Source organism: Cebus imitator, unplaced genomic scaffold (assembly GCF_001604975.1).
Source record: "Cebus imitator isolate Cc_AM_T3 unplaced genomic scaffold, Cebus_imitator-1.0 Scaffold370, whole genome shotgun sequence".
Lineage (NCBI taxonomy): Eukaryota > Metazoa > Chordata > Mammalia > Primates > Cebidae > Cebus > Cebus imitator.
The window spans coordinates 946,767-958,909 of record NW_016107685.1 but is presented as its reverse complement, the minus strand read 5'-3'; the positions used below and the strand labels follow the sequence as shown (position 1 = coordinate 958,909).

General features: G+C 50.1%; 1 protein-coding gene across 1 annotated transcript in view; it reads left to right on the top strand.

Annotated features, from left to right (window-relative positions):
- The window catches only part of DNHD1 (dynein heavy chain domain 1), a 76,571-nt gene extending 67,385 nt beyond the window's left edge, over window positions 1-9,186 (top strand). Inside the window, 15 exon segments of the mRNA XM_017507225.2 lie at window positions 442-591; window positions 846-1,028; window positions 1,152-1,583; window positions 1,792-2,263; window positions 3,155-3,451; window positions 3,690-3,842; window positions 4,035-4,213; window positions 4,340-5,305; window positions 5,501-5,687; window positions 5,904-6,026; window positions 6,115-6,316; window positions 7,167-7,258; window positions 7,405-7,554; window positions 7,773-8,578; window positions 8,797-9,186. Of these exon segments, the coding sequence (XP_017362714.1) occupies window positions 442-591; window positions 846-1,028; window positions 1,152-1,583; window positions 1,792-2,263; window positions 3,155-3,451; window positions 3,690-3,842; window positions 4,035-4,213; window positions 4,340-5,305; window positions 5,501-5,687; window positions 5,904-6,026; window positions 6,115-6,316; window positions 7,167-7,258; window positions 7,405-7,554; window positions 7,773-8,578; window positions 8,797-9,147 (4,743 nt within the window). The 3' untranslated portion in view covers window positions 9,148-9,186.
- The last annotated feature ends 2,957 nt before the right edge of the window (window positions 9,187-12,143 follow it).

Sequence of the window (12,143 nt, the reverse complement as noted above, 5' to 3'; positions counted from 1 at the left end):
AAAAACTGATGAGAAATTGTTAAGGGACAACAGAGGAAGAGAATGAGAAAGAGCAGCCGGAGAAGTTAGAGAAAGCCCAAGGAGAACACAGTATCATGAAGGCCAAGAGAGGAGGATGCCTCAAGAGGGAGGGAACTGTCTTCTGTGACAACTGCTGCTAATGGGTCAACTAAAATATAGAGTAGTGTAATATAACTGTTACACACATAGGCTTCGGGTGAAGCAGCTACAGAAAAAGAGACTACACATTTGGGGCTGCATTACGAGATGTGTAACTCGTGGACTAATAAGTGACAGACCCACAGCTCAGACTCTATCTGTGGCCTACTTGGACATGGTCAGTCTTTCAAGTGAGGAGTATGCTAGAGTCCTAGGATCAGAGGGTCTTCCCCTGGGGTGTTCCCGCATCTGGAGCTGCAGGGCCTGGACCTCCGTTCACAGAGCCTCAGCGTGTTTCAGCAGCAGCTAGAGAAAAGCAAGCTCCTATACAAGCAGCAGCTGGAAGAGTGTCGGCATCAAGAGCAGCTCATTAAGAACCTGGCCAAGCAGCGGGATGCCCTGCAGGCTCAGCAAGCGGCTTTCCTGGAGCAGGTGGGCTCTTCCTGCCACCTGCCCTGCATTGCTTCTCTCCTGGAAGAGGCCATCTCCTCTAAGGATGCCAAGAGGAGAGGACGGGGTGACCTCCTGGAGTCTCCCAGGGGGAGGGGCAAAGGTGATAGGATGGCTTGGGGAGTAGCCTCTCATGGGGACTATCTCCAAGAGGAGATGATCCCTCCTAAAAACACCTTGAAGGAAGAACAGAACATCTCAAGAACTCACTTCAGAGGACATCTCTCCTCATTTAGATGAGCAAGGCATTTCTGGAGCCTCTGAGCCAGCTGCAGGTGGCTGACTTTGAGGAGATACGGAGCTATCGAGCACCACCAGAATCTGTGGTCCAGGTGACCAATGCACTGTGTGACTTGTTCCACCGTGAAACAGGCTGGGCCAGTGCCAAGCAGCTTTTATGTACTGAGGATTTTTATCAGGTAGAAAAGGTGGAACACAATGAAGGAGGGTAAGGGAGGGATAAAAGCGCGACTTGGCAAGGCTAAACTGTTGGGTCCAGAGCATCCATGTCTTCCCCATCCCCTTAACACACATCCTTCCAGGAGCTGGTGTTCTTCCCCAAGGAGAAGATGACAGACTCAGAGCTGATAAAGTTACACCTAACTCTGATGGCTCCAGGTATGAGCGATGCAGCCCTGCGGGCAGTGAGCCTACCTGCAGCCAGCCTGGCAGCCTGGCTATGGGCTGTTCTGCACTATGGGCTGGCACATTGCCGGGGACTGCCCACAGGCCTGCTGCTGCAGCGAGTGGAGGCAACACTCACTCGGGAGCAGGCCCGCCTGGGCTACTACCAGTTTCAGGCCCAGGAGACTCTGGAGCATAATTTGGCCCTGGCTAAGATGGTGGAGGATGCCCAAGATTCCCACAACTGTGTGGCAAAGACCCTCAGTCAAGCACAGTATGGCCAGCATTACAAATGGCCCATGGAGGCTGCACTGCGCTCGCCCATACATACCTGGACTACACAGCTCCAGGTAACCATCCCCCTCCCAGATGTCTCCCCCAAAGTTCTTTTTATGCCACTCCCCTGCTCCTCCCTGTGGCCTCACTGCCTCCCTCTGTCCCTCTCTGCACTCCCTGCCATGCTTTCCTCCACACCCCACCTTGTTCTCCCTCTGCCATACCTCTGCCTGCACCCTCCTCACTGGCCTACACAGTCTCTGGTCTTCCCTTCCGCTTCAGAAGTTGAAGGGACACTGCATGACCGTGTTTGGAGATGCCCTCCTATGTTCAGCTGCCATCATATACCTGGGTCCCTTCCCACCATTGCGGCGCCAGGAGCTACTGGATAAGTGGTTAGCTCTGTGTGGGGGCTTTCAGGAGGCCCTGGGCCCAGATGATGTGGCACAGGCACTGAAGCAGAAGCAAAAATCTGTCAGCATGCCACCAAAGAACCCCCTGCTGGCTACACACTCTCCCTTTAGTATTCTGTCCTTGCTAAGCTCTGAATCTGAACAGCACCAGTGGGACCAAAACCTGAAGCCAGAGGCAAAGTCAGCCCGCCTGGCAGGCTTGCTTCTGCGAAGCCCCACCCACTACCGTTCTTGCCGTTGGCCTCTGCTGCTTGACCCCAGCAACCAGGCCCTCATCTGGTTGGACCCACTGCCTCAGGAAGAGAATAGATGCTTGGCACCAGCCCCCGCTGAGGATAGAGGTAAGCAGGCATCATATATGCAATGCTGCTGGAGTATCTGAACTGCCCAACACTCAGCCTCATGTGGCCTTTTCCTTCATAATGAAGACACTGAATTTTTGTGATCAGGATGTCCCAGATTTCACCAGACTATACTATATGAATAAATTTGGTCACATTTATAATTTTTTCTCTTTATTACAGTGATTCTGAATCTACATGATTGATTGGTCCATGATCTTTCACTTCCCTGGTCTGCTCAGCACTACCCAAATCTATCCAATGTTCAGAAATCCTGGGGAATATTTCTGTTGGCTCTGTTTGGATCAGGGACCCATCTGGGTGGAGTATTGGAAGGAACATTTTCTAGGAGAAGGAATAGAGTGTTTATCTCCCAGAAGAAGAGGTTGGGAATTGAGTTTGTGAGAAAAATGTGATCTTATTTGGAAAGGGGTCTTTTCAGATGTAATTAAGTTAAAGACTTTGAATGAAATCATCCTGATCCTTATCTGGGTGGAATCTAAATCCCACAAGTGTCCTTATAAGAGTCAGAAGAAAAGGCATAGAAAATACAGAAGAGAAGGCTATGTGAAGATGAAGGATGACGATGATCCCTCCCTGGAATTTTAGAACAATAATCGTGATAGCCAACATTTATTGAGTGCTTACTATGTGCACATCTAAGTGTTTTCTATGTGCCATTTCATTTAATCTTCACAGTAACTCGATGAGGTCATCATTAATATCAACCCCATTTTGCAGATAAGAAAATTGAGTCCGAGAGAGCTTAAGCAACTTTCCTAAGATGTCTTCTTGTAGACCTTCCCTCATGAAATGGAGCCATTGGGTGAATTCCTCCCCTAAGGAGTCTGATTTCTCCCCTAAGAGCTCCTCTGAATCTTTCTGCCCCAGGGAAAGGACTCATGAGAAATCAAAACAGAGAGAGTAAAACGGACATGAAAGAGAAAGCCGATGACAGTGAAGAGAGTAATGAGGCTAAGGACCAGACAAAAGAGCAGGAGGCAGAGGAAAGAAAAAATGAGCAGGAGAAAGAGCCAGAGGATAAAGAAGAGAAAGAGGAGGAGAAGACAGAGAGCCAGGGGTCAAAGCCAGCCTCTGCGACTCAGCTTCCATCTCTTCCCTACCTTAGTGTCCTTTCAGGTGCTGACCCAGAGCTGGGCTCTCAGCTCCAGGAGGCAGCTGCTCGTGGTGAGAACTGGCCCCCAACCGCCCTAGCCCCCTTTTGACTCCCCCCATTCTGTGACCCCACAACCCTCCCACACCTCAGTCTAACCTCAGTTCCCATCCTTCATCCCGGGCACTTGAAGTGTCTTGAGGGAACCCTATCAGCCACAGGGAAGCTGGACAGAGCCAGACCTCGTGTATGGGGAATGGGGATCGTGGGTGCTGGCATTGTGGGTAGGGTGCTTTTGCCTCCCTCTCATAGGCCTGCCTGTGCTACTGACCAATGTGGAGCTGGGTCTAGGGTGCCAAGAACTGCAATGGCTGCTGCAGCGGGAACAGCTGAGTCCACCCCAGGTGCAGCCTGGCTTCTGTCTGTATCTCAGTACCACACTCTCCCTCTGTGCCTTGGAAAAAGGTGAGGCCCGGAGAGCAAATTGCCTTCGCAGTTGTGTGGACACATAGGCCCTCAGCACCAGCCCTAAGAGGGCTTCACTTAACCTGGCCCAGAGCAGGCTCAGGTCTGTAGCAGGAAGCCATACTCCCTGTCTACTCTTCTCCCTTCCTCTGCCAAGGGGAAGAGGTTAAGCATCTCCCATGTGATCCCAAGTGCTAGGTTGTGAACTGCTGAAGGGGCTGAATGTGCTGGATCTGGGCCTGAACATGGAAATACTGGAAGAACAGATGCTGCACGAAATCTTGTGCAGAGAGTGTCCTGAGCTTGAGACCCACTGGCAAGACCTAAAGATCAGAGCCCTAGATGCCTGCAAGGCTGTGGAGACTGCTGAGGTGCTTGGGGGCTCAGTCTGTGGGTTGAGATGAGCAGTGGATGGGATTGGGTAGGGGATGGAGATGAATGTAGATGTTTGGGGACTGGGAAAGGGCCAGATCCATCCAACAAATGAGTGTATGCAGGAGCAGCTGCTGCTGATGCTGCTGTTCCAGAAACCAAAGCTCCAGAAGCCAGCCAAGTTTCTGCGAAACATGTTGAGGGCCCAGGCAAAGCTATGCCAGCTGCGTGCCCATTATGAGGAGATAGAAGGACAGAAACTACAGGAGATGTTACTGTGGGCACCCTATCGGCCTGTGGTTTGGCATGGAATGGCCATGGTAAAAGCCCTAAGCCAACTGCAGAACCTGCTGCCACTTTTCCGTATGAGCCTAGAGAACTGGCTGGCAGCCGCCAAACAGGCTCTGGACAGCATGAAGCCACGTGAGATTAATCATGGGGAGGACCTGGCCAGCCATCTGCTGCAACTGAGAGCACACCTGACCCGCCACCTGCTGGCCAGCACCGTGACTGCACTGAGCCGTACCCAAGTACCCTTGGTGGGTGCATTGGGTGCTTTGGCTCTGCTGCAAGTGACAGGGAAAGCATCAGAGCTGGAAAGACTGGCACTCTGGCCTGGACTGGCAGCCTCTCCCAGCACAGTCCACAGCAAGCCAGTCCCAGGTGTGGCTCGACCAGCCTGGCTTGGCCCAAGAGCCTGGTGTGAATGTGAGATGTTAGAGCTGCTGCCCCCATTTGCTGGGCTGTGTGCATCCCTGGCGGGCCACTCCAATGCTTGGCAGGCATACCTATCACTGTCATCCACAGTGCTGGGTCCTGCACCTGGGCCTGGGCCTGAGCCACTCAGCCTGCTCCAGAAGCTGATCCTGTGGCGTGTTCTGCGACCTGAGTGCCTGGCAGATGCCCTGGCCGACTTCACCACCAGCCTCCTGGGTCGGCCCCTGAATGAAAATATGGGTGCCCCCACCATGCCCTTTAAACATAGTCAGGCTACTCAGCCCATCCTGATCTTGTTGCCACCGCCTGGCCACCCCACAGCCACTCTACATCCCCTGACTGCCATCCAGAAACTGGCTGCCAAGCATCAGCAGGTTTGAACCTAGTCTCTTGGGCCACAGAGGGACCAGGCTCCTGTGGGCTGGGGCGTGGGGATCCCCTCCAAGCATTTTCATGGATCTTTCTGTACTACTCGGGGACTTTTGGGATAATGTTAGCCTTCTTTTGGGTCCCTCAGATCACCCTAGGATCACTTTGAGTCACACTGCCCTCTCTTTTTTGGTCCCCAGGGGCAGAAGCATCTGCAGGTGATAGCCCTAGGCTCTGAAACCTGGGACCCAGTTTCAGTTGTGGTCAGCACTCTATGCCAGGCTATGTGTGAGGGGAACTGGCTGGTGCTGGACAACTGTCATCTGATGCCTTATTGGCCAAAAGAGCTGCTACAGCTCTTGCTGGAACTGTTAGGCAGAGCCAGGGGTGAGTTTATTGCCTAGATTGGCTTCCAGGATCCTATCCTACATTTAGGCCTTCACTTGAAATCTCAGGCCTTGTGGCCAGTGACCTAGCACCAAACTTGTTCATTTGGTCTTGTATCCGACTCCTGATACCCCTAGCCTCAACTCTGATCCCTAGACTTCTGTCTGACCCTTTACCCAAGGACTAATCTAATCTCAGACCCTTGTCTGACTCTAGTGATCGCAGACCTGAAATCACAACAGCTTTTAGGCCAACCTGAAAGCAGGAATGTAGCCACTGTTCACAGAGATTTTCGTCTTTGGCTTATTGTGCCTGCAGAGGCTAGTGCTTCTTTGCCAGGTGAGGAGCTTAACCCCCTACAGGCTCTCAAGTTGGAGGTAGGGGGGCAACTGTGCTGTGCTGACTCAGCACTCTCCTTCCTCCCCAGCTGTGCTGACTCAGCACTCCATGCCTGTTTTCTGGAACCAGTCCCTGGAGCTGGGCCATGTTTTGATTGACAGTGTGGAGCTAGCCCAGCAAGGACTCTACACACAACCCCTGACCCAGGCACTGCCTCTTCTCCTCCTCCATGGCCTCCTGCTACACCGGCAGCTCTACGGAGTGAGGCTGCAGGCACACAGGGGGCGCTGGTGAGGGACCCCACCTGTCCTGCTCAGTCAGTCACTCAACAAACATTGAGTTTCTTCCATACGCTGGGATGAGTAAAACTAGTTCATCTTTGGAAGCTCCAAAGAGCGAGGGCAAGGGGAAGTCAAGGAAAGCTTCTCCAAAGACTTTGAGATTTCACTTTGAATTGAGTCTTAAAAGCAGAAGCAAATCAGGTAGAGATGGACTTTTCTGAGCAGAGGGACCTAAACTCAGCAGAAGGGAGGAAATTTGAGTGTGGCTGACATGGACATGCTGGGGGGTTGGGGAGGGAGAAGTAAGGCTCATCATAAAGGGACTTTAAGACTAGGGCAAGGTGCCTGATTTTATCCTGAAGATAGTGGGAAGCCACTGAAGAGTTTTAAGTAGAAGAAACAATATCCTTTTTGTGTGTTGGAAAGATCACTCTGGATGCAATGTGGAGAATGGACCAGAGGAGGCAAGACTGGGGGCAAGTAGAGCAGCTTTAGGAGACTCTGCAAGTCTCCAGGGAAGAGACTGTGGTATGGGTGGTAGGGTGGTAGCTATGGAAGGGATAGAGCATAAATACCGGGTGAGGAGGAAAGAGGAGTCAAAGATGACTCCCAGATTTCTGTTTTAGATAATTGGGTGGCTGGTGGTAACTCTCACTGAAATAGGAGGTGGAACAGGTTTTACAGGGGGAAATGATGATTTCAGTTGAAAGCAAGTTGTATTTGAGGTGCCAAATGGCAATGACCAGTGAACCTTCATGGGCCTGAAGCTTAGGAGATAGGGTTGAACTGAAAAAAAGATTTGACAATCCTCAGCATATAGACGGTATGTGAAACCTTGCTCTCTGCTCCCCTTCACTAGGAGTCAAGTGACCCTAACCCAGGTTCTTCAGACCCAAGATCAGCTGTGGGCAAGTCTCAGCAATCCCACTGTTGCCATGCAAGAGCTGGCTGGTGAGGCCCTTCCTGTCTCCTTTACAGTCATCAGCCCCCATGAGAGCCTGGAAAAGGGTGGGGATGGGATATAATTCACAGCTTTGGTTTTTGGGGTGGTAGAAACTAAATGTACTGGAACTGAGAAGCTCTAACCTCATCTTCAGCTTCAGTTTTCTACGGGGGTCCTCTGGGGGACACTGAGGACAGGGAGGCCCTACTTAGCCTCACACAAGCCTGCCTGAGCCCCAGTAACAGGAGCGGGGTCCAGCCACACACACCCCAGTCTTTGCTGGCTACGCTCATGCCCCTCCCAGGTAAGCTTCACTCAGGTACCTGTGTTGGGGTAGGGAATAGTGCAGTGCAATGCCACCCCCCACAGGAATGTGGACAGCAGTCCCAGTAAAGGAATATGAAGGGGTAATATTCATACTGTTATGGGGGTGATGGCAGTAAAGGATCAGAGGAAGGCCTACTCTCTGGTCTAGGGTTGGGAGAGTCCATTTTGTCCCTCACCCCTCACCTCTACCCCAAGAGCTAAGGGAGCTGGATGCAATGGCAGAATGCAAGGCCCAGATGCACCTACTGCGTTCACCACTTGAACCCCGGCTATGTGGACTGAATGAGGGCCCCAAGGCCTGGCTGTTGCGACGCCAGAGTCGCGCTCTCTTGAGCGAGCTGCAGCGGAGTTCACCCATGTGGGTTCCTGCGTCTCCCGGAGGCGCCCAGCTCGTGGAAAGGCGACTGCGGCAACGCCTAGTGCAAGCCAGCCGGAGGCTGGAGTCACTGCAGGATCTGCTAACCCACGGGGTTAGCCAAAACGAGTCAGGTGCCCAGTGGTCAGTGCTGGGGCCGAATGCGCGGCGGCCTCTGGAGGGCGTCTTAGAGACCGAGGCTCTGGAACTGAGCCAGTTGGTGGGCACGCTACAACGCGATCTTGACTGCCTGTTGCAGCAGCTGAAGGGCGCACCCCCGTGCCCCTCCCGGCGCTGTGCCGCGGTGGCCAACGCTCTCTGGACTGGCCGCCTACCCTCGCCTTGGCGACCTCATGCGCCCGCCGGTTCGCAGCCGCCCTGGCACTGGCTGCGACAGTTGTCGCGCCGTGGGCAGCTGTTGGTTCGCTACTTGGGCGTGGGCGCGGACGCGGGCAGTGATGTACCAGAGCGCGTCTTCCACCTGTCAGCCTTTCGCCACCCGCGCCGCCTGCTGCTGGCATTGCGGGGGGAAGCTGTCTTGGACCAGAATGTGCCCAGCTCGAATTTCGCTGGTAGCCGAGGCTCCTTCTCCAGTCAGCTCCCGTATAAACGTCTGGAGATGAACAGCAACCCTCTGCACCTCAGGGTATCTTCATGCCGCCCCTCGTTAGCGGTTCCAGTCCCCTCAAAGTCTCTAATTACACCTCGCAGTTACCCCCTCTTGGTGATCTTGCCCCGCCCCCGTAATTCTGCTTGCTTCTCTGATCTCGCTCCACCACGACCTCCCACCCCCTACCCCCCACTCCCCCGACCTGCCACCTCCCAGCTTCCTAGCCTTGCCTGACCTGCTTCTGACGCCCCCAGGTGGAGAATGGTCCAAACCCCACGGTTCCAGAGAGAGGGCTGCTGCTGATCGGGTTACAGGTCCTACACGCGGAGTGGGACCCAACAACTGGAGCCTTGCAGGACAGCCCTTCCAGCCAGCCCAACCCTCTGCCTCCCGTCAGCATCAGCACACAGGCCCCAGACACCAGTGACCGGCCACCCCCAGCGGGCCTGACTGTGTACTCCTGTCCTGTGTACATGGCAGGGCCCCTTGGCACCACTAGGCTGCAGAGCAGGAACATTGTGATGCACCTGCCCCTGCCCACCAAGCTCAGCCCCAGCACCTGTGTCCAGCGGAGGGTCCACGTGTGCAGCCCACCTTTGCCTTGAGCCTATCTACCAAAATAAAGTAGTAGTGATTCCATGAAAGATTTCTGAGATATGGGGGTAGACTAGGGTGTGTGCACACCAAGAAGGCAGAATGTGACACGCTAAGGAAAAGGTACAGTGTGCATAACTGAGAAAAGGGGTGTATTCACACTGAAGGTAGAAGAGGGCATGTGACTGGCAACTGGGAAGGGGAAAGTGTGGGTACACTTGGGGGGTGGGGCCTGGTGTTAATCATGTATCCAAGGAGCTAGACAGACCCATCAATGGCTGACACACAGAATCCTAAATCCTTGCCCCACTCTCTACTGTGGTCTCAGCACTTGTGCTAAATCCACAAGGGATATGATGTGAAAGGAGAACATTAGACCTCAAAAGTCTTTCTTAAGGCATTTAGTGGTATTCTTGGCAATGCCTCAATCCTGCCCTACCACTGATTCCTCCCCTATGATGGATTCTCTCAGTCATGCATATGAAAAAAGCCACGTAAGATACAAGGTCCTATGTTCATTCAACAGTTATTCATTGAGCACTCCTTGGAACCAGGTATTCTTCTGTGTGCTAATAAGATTATTCTAATGTAGGGCAACAGGCAATAAAAGATCAACAGATAAATAATTTTGATGATTTTTAAGTCCTGTAAAGAAAACAAAATGGATTGATGTGTCGAGAGGGTACATGATGAGGGAAGAGCAGTTAGTATAGTTTGAGTGGCCAGGGAAGCTTTCTGCATATTTGAAAGTGAGCTATTTAAAGATCTAGAAGGAATATTTATTCAGGTAGAGCCCTCAGTAGGTGCAAAAGTCTTCAAGGCGGGAACAACCTTGAACTGTTCAAGAAACAGAGTATGCCGTCAGAGCATGGGGAGTGAGGGGCAGTGACCCGAAATGATGGAAAGACAAAGAAAGGGGTGGCTCACATGGTCATGGTAATGAGCTTGTATTTTTTAAAAGTATAATGAGAAAGTATTGTCAAATAGTAGGTGGGAGACGGTCTAATTTGTAGTTTTCAAAGGTCACTCTGTTCTATGGTGGATGGATGCTAGAAAAGCCAGGGCAACAAGATGGAAGATCTATTTGAACCCAAATGAAGTAATTCAATTAAGGGATAATAGAGTTTGGGCAAGGGCCTTAACAATAGAGATGAAGAATTGACAGATTTAAGAAATATTCTGGAGGCAAAGCCAGCAGGACTGATGGATGCATGTGGAGAATGAAGGAAGTGGAAGAATCTAGAATGGCTTGGATTTTAAGCTTGAGAAACTAGGTGTATCATGTAGCATTAACTGAGATGGGAAATTTGAGGGAGCAAGCAGCTGGAGCTAAGGAATCAAGAGTTCTGCTGCTTTGATATTTTCTGTTATTATTAATTGCACAATTGCATGCTATGCCAGGGCAAGTCTGTCTGACAAAAGTTGAGCTAGAGTATGGCAGAACTAAAGGCCTATATGAGATTCACTCCTTGCCCCCAAGCACCGAAACTTATGAAGTATTAATACAACTTAGCTCCCTTGCTGTATGGCTAGGTACATGGTGGGAGGAAGTACAAACAAAAGTATATACAGGCATACATTAAAGCTATTATGGGTTTGGTTCCAGACCACCACAATAAAGCGAATATTGCAATAAAGCAAGGCACATGAACTTTTTGGATTCCCACTGCATATGGGTTACATTTACACTGTACTGTAGTCTATTAAGCATGAAATAGCATTATATTAAAAAAAATGAGGTATACCAGCCTGGCCAACATGGTGAAACACTGTCTCTATTAAAAATACAAAAATTAGCAAGGCATGGTGGTGGAAACCTGTAATCCCAGCTACTCAGGAGACTGAGGCAGCAGAAGAATCTCTTGAACCCAGTAGATGGAGGTTGCAGTGAGCCGAGATTGTGCCACTGTACTCCAGCTTGGGGGACAGAGCAAGACTCTATCTCAAAAAAAAGTACATACCTTAGTTTAAAAATACTTCATTGCTAAAAATGCTAATAGTCATCTGAGCCTTCAGTAAATAGTAATCTTTTTGCTAGTAATCTTTTTTGCCTTAATATTGATAGTTGCTGACCAGGGTGGTGACTGCTGAAGGTTGGAGTGGCAATTTCTTAAAATAAGACAACAGTAAAAGTTTGCCACATCAATGGACTTGTCTTTTCATGAAGGATTTGTCTGTAGCATGTGATGGTGTTTTACAGAATTTTACCTACAGAACTTATTTCAAAATTGGGGTTAATCTTCTCAAACCCTGCTGCTCCTTTACAACTAAGTTTATGTAATATTCTAAATCCTTTGTTATCATTTCAACAATGTTCACAGCATCAGGAGTATAGATTCCATCTTAAGAAACCACTTTCTTTGCTCATCCATAAGAGCAACTGCTCACCTATTAAAGTTTTATCATGAGATTGCAGTAACTCAGTCATATCTTCAGGCTCACTTCTTATTCTAGTTCTCTTGCTGTTTCCACCACATCTGCAGTTACTTCCCCCACTGAAGTCTTGAACTCCTCAAAATCATCCATGAATGTTGAATCAACTTCTTTCAAACACCTGTTATTGTTGATATTTTGACCTCATGAATCACACATGTTCTTAGTGGCATCTAAAATGATGAATTCTTTCCAGAAGATTTTCAATTTACTTAGCCCAGATCCATCAGGGGAATCATTATAGTGGTTCCTATAGCAACAACAGCCTGCAAAATGTGTTTCTTTTTATTCATTCTTTTCAAAATGTATTTCTTAGACTATAAGACTATAGCAGCAATAGTCTTACAAACATATTTCTTAATAAGATCTGAAAGTCAAAATTACTCTTTGATTTGTGAACTACACAACAGATGTTGTGATAGTTGGCATGAAAACAACATTAATCTCCTAGTATGTGTCCATCAGAGCTCTTGGGTGTATTGCCAATGAGCAGAAAAATCTTGAAAAGAATGTTCTGTGCTGAGCAGTAGGTCTCAACAATGGGCTTAAGATATTCAATAAACCATGGTGTAAA